A 23,291-nucleotide genomic window follows, 5' to 3' on the forward strand; every position below is an offset into this window, starting at 1 on the left:
ATTTCCATCCAAAATATTTTATGCTTGGAGTCCAAGAAACCTGCCAGCTTCTGCCCTACAGTTCTTTTCTTGGGCAGTGTTTATCTTTTCCTGGTGAGAGCCAAAACCAGGAAGGCTATTTCTTGACCCTGCTGAGATCGATTCAGTTGCAGTAATCACAAAAGCTATACCAAAACCACAATGGGGAGCTCAGAGAAGTTAGAGAAATGAGCTCAACCTTCCTACAAGATGTTATAAACAAGCTTAGTGTGCTCCAAATCCTTGGTGTCTTTCTAGTCACCAGATACTTGAGTCATTAGCCTTGGAAGCCTACCATGGTACTTTCTTTTTACTGTGAATTAATTTCCTAGCGTACAGTCTTATACACTGAGTGTTTGTTGGGCCAGTGGTACTAAGAGTTGTTGGAGATTATTGTAAATCAATCCAAAGCTGAGAATCAGAAATCCGAAAGGGATTTCAGGTTAGACTTTCTGAGCCAGAAGGATTTTAGAGACTGCTATAGTTTGTTCACAAGGAAACAGAGGGTCAGGGAGGTGGAGTTGCTTGCCCAAGACCCCTTCACTAAGCTAGCTTCAAAGCCAGAGCTGAGAGACCTGCTGTTTCCCACACCAACTTTGTGGCAAATAAGGAATAAAGAATGCCTTTCCTGGAAAGTGCTGTTCATTGAGTCTGGCTGATGGAGACATGGCCCATTCTGAGCGATGACCGATAAGCAGAATATTCCATTACTGCTGGTGTAGAATCGAGGAACATTTCCAGCTCCTCCAAGCTGTGGCACTTCCTGTGCTCAGAGCCAGCTGATGTGGCTGTTAGAAAAACAAGCCTTAACCATGGCTATATTAAGACGGTGTGACTTCCTTTGCCATTCTGGGACCCATCTTGGTTACTGCATGGAATGCTTCAGCTTGGGCTAAGGCTTAAGAACCCCCTCCATAAGGATGGAACTGGAAATGAGCTGACCTCAAGGGTCCCATATTAAGAGTTTAGGAACTCCTTGGACATTACCAGGAGGGCTCCCAGGGCCATGTTGACATGGTGGCAGGTCACATGTCACAGTTGTGATTGGAAAGGCGTCCCCAGCATACTTGCTTCCCAGACTGGAGGAAGATTACGTTTCATCAGGTGGGCAAGACTGCCAGGGTACAAGTGTAGTAAGGAGGGCCAGGCCAAAGATGTCAGGTATCAATCATTGTCCTGATTAGGCCCAGGGCAAGAGTAGACAATCAGCAAATTGCTCAGAGGAAGAACCTACAGCATGCAGCAGCCTTGATTTTGATGTCACTCCCATGGGCAGCCCTTGGGGGAACCAAGAGCCTGACTTTTGCTCTTGAAGCTCTCAGAGTAGGCAACAAAGAGGACACTCCATGTGGAAAGGCTGTAGCTGCAGGTGTGTCTTTAAGAATTTAAGAAATACTTTGTGAGAAAAAGATGAAACCAGGCCAGTTGCTGTGAGAATCAGCTTGTCCTCCCCCCTCCACCCCGTAGACCTTTGTTCTGTGCAAACCATATTTTCACCTCTAGATCCTTCTCAGCCTCACACAAACCTATGTGGGTGTGTACTTACTGGCCTCATTTTACAGATGACAAATCTGAGGCACAAAGCAATGGCATGAGTTACCCAGGGTCTCATGGTTAAGGTGAAATCTCCTGATTTACAGATCAGCAAAGCTATCTTCAGCTTCTTTCTTCCCCCTCATTTGATCTGGGGAAGGGAGGTGAACAAGGCACATTCCAGTCCCCAGGGAGCTTATGTCTCATGGGCAGACATTGATGAAATGACCACACAAATAATCTAGATGCAATGATCTGGAATAAATGCCATGGAGGAAAAGGGCTGAGTTATGAGAGCCTATGACAGGGAGAAATCACTCAGTCTGGGAAGGCTTGGTTGTGACACCGTTTGAGCTGAGAGCTGAAGGGTGGGTGGGAGTTAACTAAGCAGAGGGGAGGGAAGAGGAGTTGGGGGCAGAAAGAAGGGTTTCGAGAGGGAGGATAACAGACACAGTGCCCCTGAAGACCAAAAAGACCAAAAGGCTGGTATGAGACTGGAAAGCCTGGCCATGCAGGGCTTTGTGGCTGAAGTAAGGAGCTGGGTCTTTCTTCTGAGAGCAATGGGAAGCCATTAAGGGGGAACAGCCTTTGCAGTGAAGTAAAAATTGTCCTGACAAGCAAGCAGAAGGCCCAATTTCCACTCCCAACTCTGCCACCTCAGTGCTAGGTGACTTGTGTAAACCCTTGCTCTTTTCTGAGCTTCTGTTTCCTCATCTGCCCAGTGAGGGGAGTGGGTTCCATGCAGCTGTCATGTGCTATGTTTCTAGGACAAAGCAAGAACAAAAGTCTGCAAACTTATAACTGTCACTATCTTAACTGTCATTTACCTTGAGCTCTTTAGAAGCTTGGTGGTCAAGACCTCTGGGGCTGTCTCCTGCCCTGGGCTCTTGCTCCCAAATGCAAGGTGGTCCCTGATTTAGAGACAAATGGGGAATGAGGTTTGCCATTTCATGCTGTCGTAACAGGCTCTGCCTTTCTCTCTTTCAGGGACAGAAAGGAGACAGTGGAGTTATGGGCCCACCTGGCAAGCCTGGGCCTTCTGGTCAACCTGGCCATCCAGGCCCCCCAGGGCCCCCAGGTCCACCATCTGCAGGTAAGAGCTACACTGCTTCACTCGATCTCCAATGTTACCCTCCTGGCCAGCCTCCCCAGAGAGGGTGCAGGAGATGCCAGCAGAGCTCTGCCTTGTGTTTTGAGTTAGAAACTGCCTGAGGCACTTTAATAATTATAATTTTTTTTTTTTTGTCTTTTGTCTTTTTCCGTGTCCGGCAACGGATCGCAACCCTCAGTGTTGCCCCCGTACCGGACCGGGGACCGGCAACGGGATCGCAACCCTCGGTGTTGCTCCCGCGCCTCGCTCAGCCAGTGAGCGGGAACAGGTCTGTATGTGGGATCCTCGCTCAGCCAGTGAGCGGGAACAGGACTGTATGTGGGATCCGAACCCTCGGGCGGGAGCGCCGCCGCGCTTCCCAAGCGGCGCACTATCCAATGCGCCACCAGGCCAGCCCAATAATTATAATTTTTCCACAATTTGGCTCATTCAACTTTTACACAAGAGAGATAAATGCCATTCTGGCACTGTTTTAGCATTCTGGAGAACAAATAGAGGAAAGAAAAAGAAAAAAGTGATATTGGTGATGTCATTTATACTTTAAGTGAAAAATAACAGGCAAATATTTAATCAATTTGCACCTTTTTCTAGAAAAAAAATGTTTTATGGCTTTAAGCAATTCTCTTAAACCTAGAAGTAAAGATGACATTGTAGATTTTAATATCCTATGGTGTTATAAAAGAGCCCTCATTTATTTGCAGGAAATATAGAAATTACTAAAAAGAAATCAAAAGTCTACTACTGAAGAGGGCAGAGGTACACTAGTATCTTGTTTAACCTTATTTAATTTGATTAGCAAAGCTCTTTATTTTATTCTCTTGTCAGCTCATAAGACCTTTCATAGCAAATCTGTATAAAGACAACATCTCTAGGTCCAAGAAGGCCGTTTGCTGACTATGCAAGACTTTTTATCCTCAGTTACACAAAAGGAATCCAAACAATTTTTATTCCAACTTTTTTCTTAAGAAAATGAAGATTTAAAAAAATTCTATAGTGCTCATTTCCCCCCGTATTTATGGAAATATATTTGCAGCCACATCATAGGATGGGCAAGAAATGCCATATTTTGTTAGATCCTTCAAACAAAATCTAAGCTGACTCTGAGGCTTTGACCTGCCAGGATGCCAGGAAAATTCAGTCTCAGGCATTATTGGGGTTCTCTCCACTCTTCCAACTGCCACGATAGTATTGGGCAAAAATCCTGGTAATTTATGGCAGAAAAATATCAGGGAAGGTCCCTGCAGCCTTTGATCTACCCTGTTTACTTCTGAAAAGCCTGTGTCATGTCCAAGACCATGTGATCTGCTGCCCTCATGCTGTGCATGGATATCAAAACATTTCCAAGGCTGAGAACCCTGGTACTATGGCTCAGTTTCCCGAGGAGCACCCCACAATTCTTTCTGAGACCACCTCTTCTCTTCTCCAGGATTTAGGGGGTCCCTATCTTGTCCATGCCTAGGGAAATCCCTCCTCTTCCACCCTCTCTTCATACTCCCCAAACACCAGCAGCCCAATTAGGAGCTTTGCCCTTCTGAGAACAGAAGGCAGAAAGGCAAGTTTGTCTTCAAACAGTACCTGCTTTTAGCAAGGGCAAGGAAGCACAAAGCCTTGCTGCCTCCTTGAAATTGGGAGAGATGGAAATAATGGGAGAACAAATGTCAACTTAGTATGGCAATAGCTTATCTTGCCATACCTGTTTCCATGTTGTTAGGGGAACTGGATTTGAGAGGCAGCCCAGGCCATATGTTCCATGATCCATAGTCCGTTTCTCTTAAGTCAGCTGGCTGATCTGGAGGGGGTTCTGAACCTCCTTGGTTCTGGCATGCATAACATTCCCCTGGAGCCCCATGACCATAAGCTGCCAATCCCCGAGACTGAGAGCATGGCCTGAAGCCTGGATTTTGCCTTTGGAAGGGACTTTCTTGGCCTTCGGGGTGCTTAGGGGCACACAAAACTGAGGAATAATCTGGGGACATAGGGTGGGGTAGATGCATAGGGAGGTCCTTAGCAGACTGTGACTTGAATGGACTCACTGTGTGTGTCTATTTGCAGAGACCATCTCAATTTTTTTTTTTAGAAGGTGACCGGTAAGGAGATCTTAACCCTTGACTTGGTGTTGTCAGCACCACGCTCACCCAGTGAGCTAACCAGCCATCCCTATATGGGATCTGAACCCATGGCCTTAGTGTTATCATCACCGCACTCTCCCGAGTGAGCCACAGGCTGGCACAAGACCATCTCCCTTCTGACTTCTAGTTCCCTCCTGGGGCCTCTGGTTGGATTGGACGGGCAGGGCCTGGGGAATGTCATAGCCTCTTGGATGCCCACTGTTTTGTCTTGTCAGTCCTATATGCACAGCAGCCCTATCCCGTTAGCAGGCCCAGAATGGTCCTGTTTTCTCTCCCTGGCCTTCCAGTTCCTTCTCTTCCAGTCCAATGTACTCACCTCTTCTCCCCCTCCATCATCTCACCCTCTGCCAGGTCCCGGCCTTACTGTCCCCTGCACTCCAGCAGACACCCTGCTCTCTGCCGAGTTGGAGCATATCCTGTGGTCTTCCTGGGTCCATTTGGCCTGATATGGCACTCCTGTCACCCCTTTGCCCACCTAACAAAATCCTCTACTTCTTTCAAACCCCTCTCTTCAATAAAGCCTTCCTTAGCCCCTAACAGGATAGGTCATTCTCTCCTGAGCCCTGGTCGCATGCGCCCTCTTTTATGGCCCCTCTGTTGGTAGCAGTTTTCTGCAGACATGTTTCATCTTCCTGCTGGATGGCAAGTTCCTTGAGGGCAGGGTCTGTGGCTAAGCCAGCTTCACATTCCCCATGCCACCTGGCAGGAGGGGTGGGTGGGCTGGTCCCTACAGCTTCTCAGAGACATGGGATACATTGGCTCAGTCTGTCCCTCCTGGGTACAGCCAGCAGCCAAGCACGATGTGGACCATCTCTCTGGACTGACGTTCCCTCCCTGTGCCTTCCTGTGAGTCACTTCCTTTTTGAGGAACCTCCCAGAGTGAAGGGGCTGAAGATGGGAAAGAGGCAAAATGGGGCAATAATCCTGCTCTTTGGAAAAGTTTGGTGTTGGGGGGGTGGAGGCAGATAAGGAGAGGGAGGAATTTAAAAAATGCATCCCTGTGCTGGAGACCAGTCAGGTAATCTTTAAGAATTGGAACATGTCCCCTAAAGTGATTCCTGAGGCCACCTTTGAGAGTCGGATAAAAGTCCCAAACCCACTCTCAGGAAAAAAAGATGTGTATGCCTTCACTCAAAATTCTACACATGATTTCCCAGAGTCCTAGAACCCCCGCCCCAAGTCCATCTTGGGATATCCTTGGGTTTTATAGACCATAGGTTAAACTCCCCTGGTCTAGTTCAACCCTTCCTTTATAGATAAGAATCTTGAGCCTCAGAGCGAAGTGACTTCTGCACGGTCATCGAGCTGACTGGTGGCCACCCTGGCCCAGAATCAGTGCCTGGCTCCTGTGACTCCCCAGCTGGCCATACTGGAGATTGTTGTGGGGGTTCCTGTTCCCACCATGGCGGCCGGTGGAAGTGAGAGGCTCCCTGGGCAAAGACGGAGAGCCACGTCCTCTGGCTGCAGGGTTAGGCAATGAGGCCAAGGGAGAAGTTCAGGTCACTGTGCCCTTCACTGCAGCCTGGCAGGAAGCAGGCAGGGGTAACAGATGCCCTCAGACAGCTGAGAGGAAGCGGCAGGGAAACTGCAGTGGCGGCAGCAGGCTCCCTGCCACATCCTGTTGGGAGGCAACCTCAGCTTCTGGTGCCCAGCACTATGGGGCTGGATGGTGCTGGGGCAAGTGGAGCGGGTGGGAGCTTTTAAATTGCCCAAGTTATAGGAAAAAAGGGACTGGGGGGTGGGAGTGGGGAAGGAATAAAGGCAAAATGCCTTTAGGATGTAATTTGCAATAATCAAGTTACGAATTTGGCTGAGTCCTTCCTGCACCCAGGCAGGGTATAAGTGAATCAGCGTGGTACCTGGGAATTGCCAGCTTCCTAAGGGCATCAATATCGTTGGATGCTTGTCTTTGGAAATGCATAGTGTTAAGTCAAACATGAATTCACATCTCAGCCTCACCACCAATTAGCTGGATAATGAGACAAACTCCTGATTCTGTCTGAGGCCATGGTCCTGGAGGGATCTGGGGGTCACAGGGCCTTCCAGAAGCCTGTTCCAATGCCACTCTCATGTCCTTGGTTACAGACCACTTCCACCTCAGTTTCCCCAGGTGCTTAATTACCCAGTGCATTCCTGGACTGGTGGAGTCTTTATTTCTCTGGGCTCTTCTGAAAATATAGTAATGTAAGACTGGCGCTCTTCCTGCAGAGTTGTATTCCTATTTCTTGTTAGGACAAAAATCATAACGTGGCATGAGATGCTGGCACACCTCCCTCCCCCTCATGCTGTCAGCATTCTGATCTTAGACATATCTGTTGACCAGCTCAGGAAGCTGGGGTCTTTCCATGCGGGTCTCCTCCTCCAACTGCAGCTGCTTCTCTGGGGTCCTGAGCAGCTCTCCTTGGGGGCATGTTATTTCCTGCCCTTCTAGGATCTGAGAACTGTGTTCCCAGTTCCTGGCTGTCCCAGCTGTCATACTACCTGAAACCAATGACTAGCTGGTCTCCAAAATACCCCTTATTTTCCCAGGAGGAGGAGTACTTATTTATTTCTTTTTTCAGTCCCCATCTTTTCTTCTCTGTCCCCTCTTCCTGTTGGATGGCTCTTGCTCTAGTTAGTGCTTTTCTGCCAGCCAGAGTATGACTTCTAGCCTTTTCCGAAAACCTTTTCTCTCCAACTAGTGTGCATTCATTCACTCACTCACTGGATTCTCAGACATGTACCATGCCCCTACCATGTGTCATGCCCTGCCCTTGTGGAGCTTACGTTCTCCTGGGGGAGATAGACCTTGATTGAATAGTCTCACAATACACAGGATCACACACAGATAAGAGCTGTGTGAAGAAAAGGCACAGGGAGCTATGTAATTGTAGCAAGGTGAACACAACAGATATTCAAAAGGGTTCCCTGATGAAGTGATATTGAACCCAGATCAGAGGATGTTAGGATGCACCTGGGGAGGGTAGGGATGGAGGTGAAGAGAGGACAATCTGGCAGAAGAATGGCCTGTGTAGAGACCCTTTCCCTAGACTGGCAGTGCTCAATCTTGGTGCACAGTGGAATCATCTTGAAAGCTTTAAAAAGTATAGATGCATGTGTGCTATTCTCAGAAGTCTTGATGGAATGGGTCGGGGGTGTGGCCTGGGCATCAGGGCCTTTAAAAGTTAAGGTGAGGGCTGTTCAGTTACCTGAGTTGGTTGGAGCATGATGTTGATAACACCGAGGTCATATTGGTCAGCTGCCAAAAAACAGTCAAGGTGAGAACTACTACCCTAGCTAGCAGTTCTCTCACATTGCAAGGAAGTGTTTCCTGCTCCTATCTTTTCCAGACATGTACTCTTCTCAGTACCAGGGGAGAGTAAGTGGGCTGAGCATTTACAAAATTTCCATTTTTCTTCCAGAAGAAATAAAAGAAACGCACACCCAGAAATTCTTCTGTAAAGCTCCTACATAAAAGAAAAACAAAATAAAAAAACAATGAAAGTTATCAGTTGGCAGTGTGTTCTCCTGCAAGAACCCCCCTGTTAATAATGGTCTAAACAAATAGGCATTGTTTTCTCCAACAAGGAAATCCAGAGGTGGACAGCAGCCAGCTTTGGTTCAGCCTCTAAATGTCACTCTCAGGAGCCCAGGCCCCGTGAACACCTTGTCTTTGCTGAATGTTGGCTTCTCTTCTCATGCTTGTTACTTCACTTCACGGTTGCAACGTAGCTACTGCAGCATCTGCCATCTCGTCTGTCTTCAAGGCAGGAAGAAGGGAGAAGCTATGTCTCCTACCACCTATGTTTCTCCCCTTATCTCTTCTATATCCTGGATCAAAAGCACCTCTTTGGATCTCTCCCTCAGGCCTACCCTGAAATGTGGACTTTAACCTTTCTGTTGTGAAGTTGCTCACATCTACCTGGGCTGTTTGGTTTTCTTTCCTTTGGCTCTAGTAAAACTGCAGTCTGTTGCTTCCTAGGACAACTTGTAATGGGACCCAAAGGGGAAAGAGGATTTCCCGGGCCTCCAGGAAGATGTCTTTGTGGACCCCCTATGAATGTGAATAACCCTTCCTACGGGGAGTCCGTGTACGGGTCCAGTTCCCCGCGAGTTCCTGTGGTAAGGTTTTTCTGGGTGAAGTCTGGGGTGGTTTATCCATAAGGACTTCTCACCTGATCCTCTTGGGGCTCTATAAAATCCTTTTAGGAAATTTTACTTTCCCCCATTACTCTGGGTACACACTCATTATAGGAAATTAGAAAATATGGGAAAATCAAAAGAAGAAAATCAAATTATCCATTTGGTTGTAGGTCCATTTGGGGGTATTTTCTTTCTTTTTTTTTTTCTTAAGAATAACTTTTATATGGTAGAGATTATATTGTACAAAAATGTGCTGTAGTTATCTCAGATGAAATCCTGCCATGTTTTCGTGCTCTATAAATATTGTTTTAAAGTTTTTTATTGTAGAAAATTCCAAATAAATATAAAAGCAGAACAGTGTAGCGAATCCTTATGTACCCTTCACTCAGCTTTAACAATTATCAACTCATGGCTAACCTTGTTTCCTTGTTTTCTCTTTATGCCTACTTACCACTGCCCACCCTCCCTTGGATTATTTTGAAATAAACTCTGAACATCAAGTCATAAACATTGTTTGATGACTGCATAATTATCCATCTGCTGTGTGGCTGATTTATTTAAACAGTGCCCTATTGTTGGATATTTATAGAGTGTGCCCGAGCTTTTTTTTTTTTTGATCAGTAAGGGGATCATAACCCTTGGTTTGGTGTCGTCTGCACCACACTCAGCCAGCGAGCGCACCGGCCATCCCCATATAGGATCCGAACCTGTGGCCTCGGCGCTACCAGCACCGCACTCACCCGAGTGAGCCACCAGGCTGGCCCCGAGCTTTTCGCTAACATAAATAACACTGTAATGAAAATCTTTGAGTAGATGATTTTGTTAAGAATCATTTCCAGATGTGAAATTACTTGACTGTATGACATCACCTATCAATTTTAGTCTTGAGAACATTTAAAATGTTTAAAAGTGTTAAATCACAGTGGATATTTCCATTTCAAACTCAGACATTAGGAACTGGATTGAGAAGCTGTGGGAATCCAGATGTTCCTGCCCCTTTCAGAAGAATGCTAGAGTGTAATGTGCAGTCCCTCTTCCCAGGGTTAACCAGCCCAAGGATAGAGATTCCAGCTTTGCCTGCCCCCTGTGGAAGTGTGTTCCAGAATCCTCACCAGTGTGCTCTCTGGCAGATTTTCGTGGTCAACAACCAGGAGGAGCTTGAGAGGCTGAACACCCAAAATGCCATTGCATTCCGCAGAGACCAGAGAGCTTTGTACTTCAAGGACAGCCTTGGCTGGCTCCCCATCCAGGTACCCGGAGGCAGGCACCTCAGGACATACTCCCCATCCCCACCCAGGAGAGGGGCACACCCATTAGAGAAAGGGAAGGCCGAATGTTTGGGCCTGGGGCAGAGCTCTCTGCAGTCTGTCTCTGCGGCAGGGCTGAGCATCCTCCCTCACGCTTCTGAGCAGCTCTCATGCCCCATTCCCCAGACACAAGTTCCACTCTGAGCCGAGGTTCCAGATGGTCTCCATATCCCTGAACTGCCAGGCTGCCATCTTGATCCAACCCTGCATTCCTTCCACTACAGAGCTCTGGGTGACAGGAAGGAAGTACATTTCCCACCCTCCAGGAGGAAGTCAAGGGATGCCCGCTGCAGAGCCCCCCGGACCCAGAGTGCCTGTCCCCAGTGCCAGCGACCTCCCTGCTGAGGCTGCGTGTGTGTGCCATCCCCCAGTTAATGCGTGTGTTTCTCTGGCCAGCTAACCCCTTTCTACCCTATGGACTACACTGTAGACCAGCGCGGCACCTGTGGGGACGGGGTCCTGCAGCCTGGGGAGGAGTGTGACGACGGCAACAGTGATAAGGGTGACGACTGCATCAGTGAGTGGACCCTGCCGGGAGGACCTTGGGCCTGAACAGCTAGCAGGGTGGGGGTCAGACAAGCCCTGGACACCAGCTGTGGCAGTTTGGGACCATTCTTGGGCCACAGAGGGTATACGGGGCTGCCTTAGGAACCCTTCTCAATATCAGGCCAAATGTCACCCAAGCACCACCCGAGCATGTCAGTGGGCGTAGGCGTCAGGATCTGGCCCCCCAGAGAGGCCTTCCTTCCCACAGTGGAGCTACCAGGCCCTCCCTTTTCTCCTGGTCCTACTTCTTGGCAAAACCCATGTTCTATACTCAAAAGATAAAGGTGATGGGCTCTTGCTTTGCATACAGGAGTGAGAGGTAAAGGGGAGAGGCCACGAATCGGAGTCAGGACTCACTTTGACCGGGTAGAGCTCCGGCCGCGAGGCCCTGCTCAAGGGAAGCTGCCCAGCGGCGCGGCCTCCGGGCTTCTGGGCTGCTGCCGAGTCAGGCAGGTGGCCCGTGCTTGAGGTTCGCCTTTTTTTTTTTTCTTTTTAAATCGAGTGACAAAAGCAGGAGGTGAGGTGAAGCAGGGGCTTTAGAGTGAGGTCAGAGTTCAAGTGCGGGCTCAGTGGCTGCTGCCTCACCTTCGGCTCAGGGAGGAGGCGCCACGAGCCTCACTCACCTTGACCGTGGAGCAGGTGTGACTCCAGAGCCGCTGGAGCTTCTACAGCTCCCATATGCAGGGATGTGGCATCCGGTCCCTGAGTTCCTCTATGACTGGTTTCTTAAGCCCCTCCTGTGAAGAGCCAGGCTTGGGCTCGGGATATAGAGTTGTGGTCCTTGCCCTCAAGAAGCTCAGGGGAAAGGTGGCAGTGTGGAGTGATGAAGGTGTGCACGGGGCTGGGTGCAGGGGAGACGCTGCCGATTTCTCTCTGTCGCTGCACTGTCCCCTGCCAACTCCCAGATGGCAGCCCCACAGGTGCTGGTTTTGCATGGATTCCCTTCTGCCTCTGAAGCAGACGCTGTCAAATCGGAGCTCTCACAGTGGCAAGGAACCAAGGGGGTCTCTATGGCCTGTAAAGATGAGGGTGGGGTTCATACTCCAAGACGCTCCCCTCGTGTGAGAGCAGAGGTCTTTGCTGAAGTTCACATGGCTCCCCAGGACACAGGCTGGGCCCACCTGTGTCACCCACCCCGGAGGCTCTCTGTTGACAAGAGTCACCATGCCCCCTCACGGGTGCCTGATGCTCAGCAGCCTCCTAACCCTCACCTCGGGAACCCCACAGCGGTCCTGAGAGCGGAGGCAGTGTCCATATCCCCATTTTGCAGATAAGGACACAGAGGCTCCCCACTCCTCAGCTACTGAGTAGCTGGGCCGGAGCCCAGGGCTCCTTGTCCTTGTTCCGCAGCACATCGGTGTGGGACTCAGGGTCTGAGGGGTTGTCCCCAGACGAGGCTGAAGCTTTATGGAGGTCGGTGCTTCAAGCAGGTGCGGGGCTCTGGGTGGATCCTGTGGGCCACACAGTCCTTACAGGCTGAGGCAAGCCTGTCCCGCCCCTGCCCCTTCTCAGGGCTGCACTGCTTGTGTCCCCTCAGGCTGTCACCGGGCCTACTGTGGAGATGGTCACCGGCACGAGGGTGTGGAGGACTGTGATGGCTCCGACTTCGGCTATGTGACGTGTGAGACCTATCTCCCTGGGTAGGGAAGCCTTGCGTGTTATCATGACACCCCTCCCCTCACCCTCCTTTCCTTCACAGATATTTTTGAGTGCCTCTAATGTTCCTGGCACCTTCTAGACACTGAGGTATGGGGACGAATAACACAACACATGGCCCCTGCTCCCCTGGAGCTTTCTGTACAATGGGGAGACGGGCAGTAATCACGTAGTCCCCAAGAGCCCTCTCATCAGAGCAGCCTGCATGCCTCTGGGGCTGGGCTGGGCAGGCACAGCCACCAGCAGCCATCTCTGCACTCGGCTGCTGCCCTTGGAAGAGCAGCTCCAATCCGCTGGTCACCATGACCACACTGGTCTCCTGGGCAGTGGGCCTGGGACGGAAGCCCCGTGGAGGGTAGAGTCAAGTCTTTTCAAAGCATCTATGCTTCTACATAACCTGAATTCTCTGAAATACCCTGCCCACTCCTTGGGCAGGCCTGTGGGAACAAGTGAGATCATACCAGCATTAATATCTAAATTTGCTGGCTCATGGCCCCTCCAGGAAAATATTCCCTTCTAGAGCCCCTCCAGTTATTTCTGAGAATCCTCACTGAGTGTTTATGTTGCTCAGGGCAAATATTCCAGTGTCCTGGCCTCCCCGTCGACATCTCCCAAGCCAACTGAGAGCCATTGGCCCCATGAGGTGCTGATGCCATACCCAGAATGTAGCCTTCTGGGCTCCTTTCAAGGTGCAAGATGGCACCATGATCCCCCTAATCCTTACAGAGCCAGGGTTATATAATGTTCTAGGGAAAATGGGGAAGCCACTCCCTTCTTACTCTGTCCATGTCCTGCTCTTCCTTTGACTCCAGAGTGGACCTGCCATCCCCTCAGACCTCATATGGCTCTCATGAGCCCAGTCTCATCAGCTTTTGCTTCCAGCCCTTTTCCTCTTGCAGACTCAGACACAGTCCCTCTGCAGGGATGGGGAGCAGACACGAGGCCTGTCTCTCTATTGCCCCCTCTCTGCTCCTTCTTCCAAGGGGGTCTCCTCAGTGCCCACCCTCCAGACACATATCAGCATATTCAACCAGGCTGGGAGAACTACAGACCTGTGGTCACCCCCAGACTGAAAGCCCATTTAGGCTCAGCTAGGACCACCCCTTATATGTGTCTGGGTGCACTGCCCCCTCCCTGAGGTAAGGAAGGCTCTAACGGGCACCTGGCAGTCGGCAGGTCTGAGCTATTGATGACTCCATGGAGACAGCTGAATGTAGACAGTCAGATGTGGAGCACAGGACCGAGTGAAGCCCAGGGTCTGCACACTGGCCACCATGGTTACTGACCTAGCTCCTAGAGGCTTCAGAGGGGTGCTTGCGAGTTTGTGTACGATGTACAACACCCTGTCTCAGGATTGTCATTTGGGCTTACAGAGGTATAGACTGCACTGTCCAATATGATAGCCCCCAGTCACATGTGGCTGTTAAAATTTTAAATAGTTAAAATTAAATTTAAAATTTAGTTCTTCAGTCACACTAGCCATATTTCAAGAGCTCAGTAGCCACACCTGGCCCATGGCTGCCGTCTTGGACTGCACAGATACAGAACATTTGCATCAGTGCGGTGCATTCTAATGCACAGCACTGGAGACCTTTCAGGCTGTGTTAAGAGCAGGGCCACCATCTCCTGCCATCCAGATCCCTCAGCTGTGTCTCAAGGCAAAAAACCCCAGAGACCTGACTCAGCTCCCCCAAACTCCTCATCCCACACGAGAATGAGGAACGTTTTCACAGGACCCTCGGCCCTTGGTAAGAAGCAGCAGTGGCTGCTGTTTGGTGAGATTTAACCAAGAGTCACCAGAGGTGGCCTTTTGGAATGTGAGGCATGTCCATCACCCTGACGTGTGTCCTTGCCTCCCTCAGGTCGTATGGAGACCTGCGGTGCACGCAGTACTGCTACATTGACTCCACACCGTGCCGCTACTTCACCTGAGGGCCGCAAGGGGAAGGTGGGCTGTGACTCACGCAACCGGCAGCAGCTTCTCCGCCCTCAGCAAACTGGCCTTGCACCATCCCGGTCCAGTTTCCACCACACTTTGTGTGATAAAAACAAGGACAAATTCTTTCTGCTAAGACATGCTTTTAACTGAGTCTGGCTGGAAGAATTTAGGACCACTGCATCCTGTCTTAATCCAAAGTACCAGAAATCCTTCTACATGCCCAGCCTGGGAACTGCTCCCCACTGCTACCATCTGGCCAAGTAGCCAGCTACAATGCCCTTTCTCTTCTGGAATGTCACCAACCCAGGCCATGGACTTGGCTTAGCACTGTTAGACACACGTAGACCTGAGGGGCTGTTTTAGTTTGTTCTGATCTTGTGTGGGGAGTCTAGTGTATAGGCCTCCAGCCCCTCTGACTGCTGGACATTTGGGCACTCTCACCAAGGGCAGCCAGCTGTCAGGTCTCTCAAGGCCTGTGAATCACGAGGCAGGAACATGGGCACGTTCTCTCGGTGTGGCTCACAGCTCTGGACCTGCCGAGACCCCTCAACTGGCCACAGCCCAGACCAGCTCATGTGGCTCCCCCCAGGAAGAGACCCAACTGTGAAAAGGTACTGAGAAAGCCACCAGACCATGCCCAACCCTGAGAGTGGAGGCTCAGCTGGGTCACTTGCTGGGTGAACAATACCAGACCAGTGACCTTCATCTTCTCCATGTTTCCCACAGGGGTGGCTTTTGTGGTTTCAAAATCCATCTTGACTTCGTGGCTCTCTCTGCACTTTGACCTCTGTCTTGCGAATGCCCCTCATGTCCATCTCCTGTTCGGGGGACTCACTAGCACGGTGTGACCTTCACAAGTCCACACCTGGGCAGGCTGTTGGTGTTTCGTGGTCATTAGGAAGATACTGCCCTGGGTTTCCCTGTCCAGGGCCCAACTGCTTGAACACACTCTGGGCAAAGACTGTTTCTGTCCTGCGCACCATCTCCTCGCTTCCTGCTGACTCGTGCGTGTGCCCTGTGACCTCCCTTTGTGTCCACATATTGCATAGCCTTGTCCTCGTGTCTGTGTGCCTGAGCCCCTCACTTTTCTGTAGGATCATTAGTCTTGCATGTCTGCAAGCTGCCTTTTATTGCCATCCTTCCTGAGTGGGGCTTGGCTTTGTTTTGGAAAGACATCTCCAAGCAGGAATTCCCTGCTTTTTACCAGATTGGGGACACTTCTGGGCTTTTGTATGATGCTATTTAATGAGCCCAAGTCTTAGGGACTCAGCAGGCAGGAGCTTCTGGCCCAGTGGGACATCTGCTGGTGGTCTGTAGGTGGACCATGTCTCCCACAGGTGACCTCAGCCTGAGGGTGTCTTCAGAGGTGGACACATTGGTCAGCCAGTTGCCTCAGATGCTACTGCAAGTCCTGGGGAGATGTCGCTTCCATGCTGCTTCCATCCACATACTGGGATTTCCCGATGACAAATCAAGAAATAAAGGCAGTTTGTTTCCCCTCTGTGGCTCTTTCTTCCTTAGGGGGATGGGGCCAGTGTTTCAGCATTGCTGGATAGAATGAGGGGTCTTAATTCAAGTCTGTTTCCTGAACTGCAGACGCTTCTAGAATGTGGAAGCATTCCAGCTCCCTCAAGGACAAGGCAGGAAACCGAGGTCCAGAGATGTAGTAGGACTTGCCTGAAGTCACAAAGCCCTGTCTTGCTAGCCCAGCCCTGTCCTCAGCCTTGTTTTAGAATCTTGTTTAGGACAGGATGGAGAGCCAGTATTACCCTTGGCCCTGGCCAAGAGAGGCCCTGTCTTGGGCCCCACACAGTGGAGGGCACCACTCTGGCCCTACTCTGGCCATGACTCCACCCACAGGGTGAGAAGTCTATGGGGCTGAGGTGACATGCTCACGGAAGCTTGCTCACCCCTCTCCTAGACCATGCTCCAGGTACCCAGGAAACCACAATTCCCCAGCCAGTGGTGCTGAGCCTGCCTCCAGGGCCTGAACAGGCCTCTTCCCCATGTCTGTTCCCCCGAGCATGACCTGTGCGCACCTCTACGCCTGAGCAGTGGTCGGGGAAAAGCTGTCATAAGGGGTGTAATGCTAACTCTGTGATGTGGGGAACAGGTTTCCATGAACAGAAGTGGGCGCCTTGCCCAGGGACCCCTGTAAGTAGGTCAGGCAGCTACAGAATAGATATCCAAGAGCTCCCCGGTGCCAGATAAATGTTTCCTGAGATAATTTGCTGGTCCAGGAGGAAGTCGTGGTGCTACAGCGTGGCGGGAAGAACACTGAACCGGGAGTCCCTGGGTGTATACTTGGTTCACCACTTCTCACAGCCTCAATTTCTTCAGCTGAAAGAGATTTAGACAAGGGATGAATTTTCTTCAAACCCTAACAGCTTGTAAGTGTGGACTCTGTCCTCCAGCTCTGACAAGGCATGCACTAGGAGTGGTGATGGATTATCTCAACTTCACCTGAGGCTGTCTAATGGCGTGGCTGAGAATGTGACAGGGTCTTCAGAGATGCAGTTGGTCACCAAAGGGGGCTATGCTAGTCCAGATGCTTTTGCTGGCAAGAAAGAGAAAATCCAAACTGAATACCACAGGGTGGTATTTATTGGCTCATACAACTTGAAAAATCCAGGCCTGGGGTGGAGATCAGGCATGGTTCAATCAAGGCCCTCACTCCATGTCTCTGCTATCCTCTTAGCTATTTGCATCTCTCCGTTAATTTGATCCCTATGGTGGTTGTGAGTTAACTATTGTAGTTTCATGCTTACATTTGCACTATGCAATATCTAGAGGAAGAGAAAACATCTATTCCAGTGGCTCTCAAGAAATCCTCTTCCAGAAGCCTCCAGCAAATCTTGCCTTGGGTCAAGATTTTGGGTCACATGCCTATTCCTGAACCAATATTTGTTCAGAATAATGAATATTTGTCAGAATGGCACCTGTTTATTGAATTAGAGCTGGGTTACAGAACTCCTGGTGGCAAAGGTTATAAAATTACTCTTAGCCTGTCCCCTGGGGATTCTCCAGAAGCACATAGACTGCAAGGGGAAGGTGTGGCTACTGGACTGAATATTGGGGAGCGAGAATAGGGGGAATGGATGCGGCGTTCACACAATGTTCATTACAGTGGTTGTCTCTCTGGTTTTGCGTCTCCTTTTGGCAGGAATAGGTGCTGAGCCATTTGGGACAAGCATTTGGGAAGAATGTCCACACCCAGAAGGCTCTTGGCTAATTCTGTTTGCTCCGCTCAGAGAGGTTGACTCTCATAGGGTGCCATAGGCCAGGAAAGATGTGGTGTAGTTTGTGGAAAAAAGCAGAAGATTGGATTCACAAATCTGGATTTGAAGCATGGCTCTGTCACTAACTCGCTATTTAATTATCCTGCATAATTTACTTAATTTCTCTGAGTTTCAGTTTTCTCATCTGTAAGCTGGGAATAATAGTACCTTATTTCAAGGTTGTGATGAATTTTTGTGATAATATGGTTAAAATTTCTGACACCTAAAACTGTTTAGGAAGTGTTGAATTTTATGTGTCATTATTGTTACTTAGTGGCTCTTTGGGGACCTAGGAGTGTTTTTCTTCCCCCTTTGAGGCTGGTTACATGAGTTCACCCTTGACAGCAGTTTGGACCACTGCCTTTATTGCAAAGCAGTAAAAAGAGCAGTGGTTCCCACCCTCTGCTATGCCTCAGCCCATCTGACACACGCCAGTGGGGATAAAGACGCTGACAAAGTTAGGTCTTACTGACTTGTGGCAGGGAGACCACATGCCAGAGGAACAATGGGCATCTCATCAAACCAAGAAAGGCAAGATTGTGATAGGAATTGGGAAGGGATGGAGTTTAAGAGAATGGAATGGAGCAGTGATGGGACAGGCTCAAAGCAAAGCAGGCATCAGGCCTGGGCTGCAAAATGGACCCAGGTCCTCTTTCTTTGGAGACATGGAGTTAGATAAATATGGAGTGTTGTGCCCGAAAACCCCTATCAGAAGTTCTGCATCTAGGTTGGAAATTGAAACTGCTTCTTTGTGTCAAAGTGAGTCACCAGGCTCAGACGTTCCAGGCAAGAGTGGAATGTTCCCATTCTTATTGATGGGATTTCAAACTCTGAAGTTTTGACAGCCTGTGATTTTAGTCTCAAAGTTTCACAGTGATTTTTTTTTTTTTTTTCTGGTGGGGGGAGTAATGAAGTGAGGCTGGGAATGTCATTGGAAAGAAAGCAGTAGTCACTCCAAGAAAGGAGTGATTAGGGCACTTTGCAATAGCAGCAATGACCTTGGGTTAACCTTGCAGCTGGGTTTTTCAGTGTCAGCTATGGCAGTCTGAAGAATGGCAGGGGCACAGGCTGGCTTTTACTCTCTTAGTCTAGACTGATTGTTTCACTTTTCCAGACTGGTTGCAATGCTTTCACCAGTTAACAGAGGCCCAATCTCTGCTCAACTGATGCCCACGGATCCAGCCTGTTGCTGAGATTCTCTAGGTCAGACCAGAAGCTCTTACCATAACCAGGGAAGTATGGGGATAGAGTTTGGCCCTAGGAATCTTCTCTATCCAACTGCAAAGCTGTTTGAGTGACAAATTTGTAAGCAAAGTAAGGCCTTTGAAGGAAGCTTGGTAACTAGTACTTACAAACCAGTGTCTGGGAAGGTAGTAGGACAAAGTTTCTGAGTGTCTCCAGGGACAGACGCACAGGGCATCAACCATCACTCTAATGGGCACAGAGGGCACATGTGGGTCAACTTGCTAAAGAATCTCCAAAGCTCATTGTAATTAATGGGCCAACCTATGCCCTAATGACTGCTTTACTGGAATTGGCTGGCCCCATCCCTCCCCCACAGTAGAGTAAGCCAATTTAAATTTTTAATGAAACTCAGTTCTTCCACTTGTGTGGTAACAAGCAGCTCTCAAGTCAAGGACCTAGGAGACTGTTACACATGAGCACCCCACTGTTACCACACGTGGGCCCAGAGGCTCCAGGAGCATGGTTTATTCTCCTGCATCTTCACTTGTAACCACTCTAACAGGTGCAAATGCACAAGAGTGAAGGACCAAGGACTCCCCACCCCCACCTCTTCTAACCCCAGCTGAGAAACAGAGCAAGAGAACTCACAACACCTTTGTCTGAGGGGCTTTCTCTCTGGGGCTTTGCCCTGAGTTTTCAGTCCAGACAGTTGACTTTTAGAATCTGACAAATCTACAAGAAACACAGCCTTGCTAAAGGAAAAAATTAGCTATTTCTTTTGCTCTGTTTCCCCTCGCCCCACACCTACTCTATGACAAGAGGCCTCAGGTAACACTGAACTTCTGCTGCGAAGACACTAGTATCTCAAGAGAATTTCAGTTGGGGTTATTTTGGCCCTGTAATTTCTTCAAGGACAATGAGGAAGTATCTTGCCTTACTCCTCTCCTTCTCTCCCCCCAGCTCTCCTAGATTTTGGTCTTTGACATTCCAACCATAAACAGTACCACACTCTGCTGCACGCCCTGCCCCAGGTAACCCTCAACCCTTCCTCATCAAGGATGGGACGTTGAAGGCAGCCATCATGGTCATGGGCCATCACTTGAGGCTCATCTAGGGAAACTGTTTTGTCCTGGGGCAATGGTTCTAAAGCTTTTGGGTTCATCAGAATTACCTGGGCTTCTCACACTAGATCATACCAGAGTTTTGGATTCAATAGGTTTGGGGTGGGGCCTGGGATTCTGCCTTTCTAACAAGGTCCCAGAAAATGCTGATGTTCCTGGACCCAAGATTACATTATAAGAGCCACTGCTCTGGGGTGATAGCTCATTTTAGAACAATAGAAGACTATACTAAAAGAACACACAGAGAAAAGGTGAGGATTTTGAGTGGTGGCTTTTAGAGATCCTTCCTTTAAAGCAATGAAGTTTATGCCCCCTCCTCTTGAATCTAGGTGGGCTTTTGACTGCTTTGGCCAATAGAATGAAGTGGATGTGATGCTATGTGACTTCCACGGCTCGGTCATAACAGGCCATGCAGCCTCTTGAAACACTTGTTCTAGAGGAAGCCAGCCACCATGGGAAGAAGGCCACCTACCTGAGATGGCCATGCTGGAGAGGTGGTGAAGGCCATCTGGTTGAGGGTCCCAGATGAGCCTGCTTCCAGCCATCCCCAGTCAGGTGCCAGACACGTGAATGAAGCCAGCCTGGACCCTTCAGTCCAGCCCATCTTTGTTAGGCAATTGTTTTTTAGCTGATGTCTAAGACGGCAGGGAGGAACACCCAAAATGGCTGCAGAGTTTCAGGTCCCTAGAACAGCACGTTTTCCGAGAATCACAAAACACCCTCCCCCTTCTTCACCACCACATCCCCTTTCCGCGCGTGTGAATTTCCCCACCTATAGAAAAACCCCAACTCAGCTTAAACCCAGCTCGTTTCTTAGCCAATAGTAACAGTCCAGCTCAGCCTAACCAGATATAAAAGGCCCACCTTGACTCTCACCGCTGCTGCTCCCACTTCCGAGGGGGTAGCCTGCTTGTTCATTTTGCCTGCCTAATACACTTTGGTTGCGTCCCTGTCTCCTGGTGGTGTGTTTCTTTTGCGCTTGGGCCGGGGTTTTTTCCTTTCACATCTGCCACTAGGTACCACTGACTTCAGTTGAAGCCACAAGGAGCAGTCTTGCCCAGCCAAGCCCTGTCCCAATTCCTAACCAACAGATTCCATGAGATGAAATGGTTGTTTCAAGCTGCTAAATTTGGGAGTAGTTTGTTATTTAGCAATAGATAACCAGAATAATGCTTCTGGTAAGATAGGGTAGGAGGGAAGCAAACTACATGCAGTGAGTAAAGGAGGAAGCACCAAGCCAAGAGGAGCCACTGGGTTGCATTTGGTGCCCTCTGCAGGAACCATGAATAGAAATCTTTCTTAACTCCTCTTGGGACTTTTATCTGGCCAGGAAAAATGCCAGAGCTGGGAGGGGCCTTGGAGATCATATGGCCCAGTGTTCTCAGCCATGGTGGAGACATGGGGTATATAGATGTAGTACACTGTTGGCATTAGTAGCCCCAATTCTTCCCATCTCCCTGTATCTGCACCGTTTCTAATGTTCTTGGCAACTCCTCCCATCAACTGGTGGGGTGTATTTCCCCACCCTTTGATTCTGAACTTGGCCCTGTGACTTGCTTTGCCCAATGACACATTTGCAATTGTGACAGCATTTCATGTTTCCTCTCACTCTTGCACCTCTACCTTTGCCATGACAGCATGCCCGGGTTAGGTTACTGGAGGACAAGACACAGGGAGCAGGGCCGAGTTGCCCCAGTTGTGCTGGCCAAGGCCATCCTAGATCTGCTGAACCTCTGTCAACTGCTGGGCATATGAGGGAGCCAGTCAAGACCAGAACTGTCTGGCCAAGGCCAGTCTAAACTGCCAATCTAAATTGCCAATCTACAGACTTGTAGGCAAAGTAAGTGCTTACTGTTTTGAGCCCTGGAGTTTGGGGATGGTTTGTTACATACCACTATAGTGGCAACAGTTAACTGAAGGTAAAACGCCCTTAGGTGACGAATGCACACCACCACTTCCCCACTGAGAAGGCTCAAGTCTAACTCCTAGTTCCATCTGAGAATAGGCACCAGCTGCAGAATAAGAAGCAGAGGATTCCTAGACTAGTTCTCTTAACATGTAGTATTACTCAATCCAAATTTATTGAGACATCACAGAGAAATTAAAAATGAATATGTTCACTGCTCACCAGGGAGTTGACAGTCTAGCAGGGCGGCCAAGACCACAGGCAGATGTAGGCATTGCTGAAGCAGAGTGTGCAATGGAAACAGGAGGGCAGGATCACTTCCAGCTGAGTGTGCGTGTGTGTGTGTGTGTGTCATGGCATTCCAGGTGGAAGGGATGTGGTGAACTAAAATGACTGCAGGATGCAGGATGTCTAGGGATTCAGTTTAACCCTTGCATGGTTCCCAAACCCAAACCTAAGTCTGCCTTTCCAGGCCATGTAAAGTGGCCTCAAATGCCATGTGGCTTGCTAAAGCCATCCTTCAGTTTTGAACTTCACGCCTTTTTAAAACCGAGATGTACTTTGTAATGATCAAAAACACCAAGGTAAAAAGGAATCAACTTAGTTAGCTAATTAGGCTTGGGCACAAAGTGTTCTTAAAAGAACTCTACATTAGCTGACTGGTTAGCTCAGTTGGTTAGAGTGTGGTGCTGACAACACCAAGGTCCAGGGTTCAATATTCAATTCCTGTACCGGCCAGCCACCAAAAAAAAAAAAAAAAAAAAAAAACCCCACATTGCTTGCTGATTTCTACTAAGAAAAAAAAAACCACCCTTAATTGCTTGTTTTTTTTTAAAAAAAAAAAAAAAGTACCCTACATTGCTTGCTGATTTCTACTAAGAAAAAAAAAACCACCCTTAATTGCTTGTTTTTTTTTAAAAAAAAAAAAAAAGTACCCTACATTGCTTGCTGATTTCTACTAAGAAAATAAAAACCACCAAGACATTAAGTGGATTGCTGACCTTCATTCTTTATTTAAATATAATGATCTTTTATGATAATAAACCAAAAAAACACTTTACACAGCAAATGTCTTACATAAATGTAAACATGCATGTCTACTTTATAATTAAGCAAATAAACTTTTAGGCACAAGATTTAAAAAATCATTAAAGAATAAGACAATACACAAGACAAATAACAGAAGCAACAAAAACACACATTTCATAACGCTTCAATTGGTCTTGTCTTCCAACCTACTGGTTAAGGCCTGAGTTTCAGAAATCCTATCTTCCTTGCCAAATGGAAATATCCAATTTAGCTGTACCTAATATATATCCACATAACAGACTAATTCTCTTTCAAAATAATGTAATAAATACATCACACACACACACACACACACACACACACACACACACACACACACACACACACACACACACACACACACACACACAC

The 23,291-nt window shown here is 48.8% G+C and overlaps 1 protein-coding gene across 1 annotated transcript in view; it reads left to right on the forward strand.

Moving 5' to 3' along the window:
• The window catches only part of COLQ (collagen-like tail subunit (single strand of homotrimer) of asymmetric acetylcholinesterase), a 29,151-nt gene extending 14,529 nt beyond the window's left edge, over positions 1-14,622 (forward strand). The window contains exons 12-17 of the mRNA XM_008570726.1: positions 2,539-2,644; positions 8,753-8,892; positions 10,044-10,163; positions 10,617-10,737; positions 12,304-12,406; positions 14,285-14,622. Coding sequence (XP_008568948.1) covers positions 2,539-2,644; positions 8,753-8,892; positions 10,044-10,163; positions 10,617-10,737; positions 12,304-12,406; positions 14,285-14,354 — 660 coding nt within the window. The 3' untranslated portion in view covers positions 14,355-14,622. The remainder of the gene's footprint in view (positions 1-2,538; positions 2,645-8,752; positions 8,893-10,043; positions 10,164-10,616; positions 10,738-12,303; positions 12,407-14,284) is intronic.
• Positions 14,623-23,291: the final 8,669 nt, after the last annotated feature.

This window comes from Galeopterus variegatus, unplaced genomic scaffold (genome assembly GCF_000696425.1).
Source record: "Galeopterus variegatus unplaced genomic scaffold, G_variegatus-3.0.2 Scaffold625, whole genome shotgun sequence".
Taxonomy (NCBI): domain Eukaryota; kingdom Metazoa; phylum Chordata; class Mammalia; order Dermoptera; family Cynocephalidae; genus Galeopterus; species Galeopterus variegatus.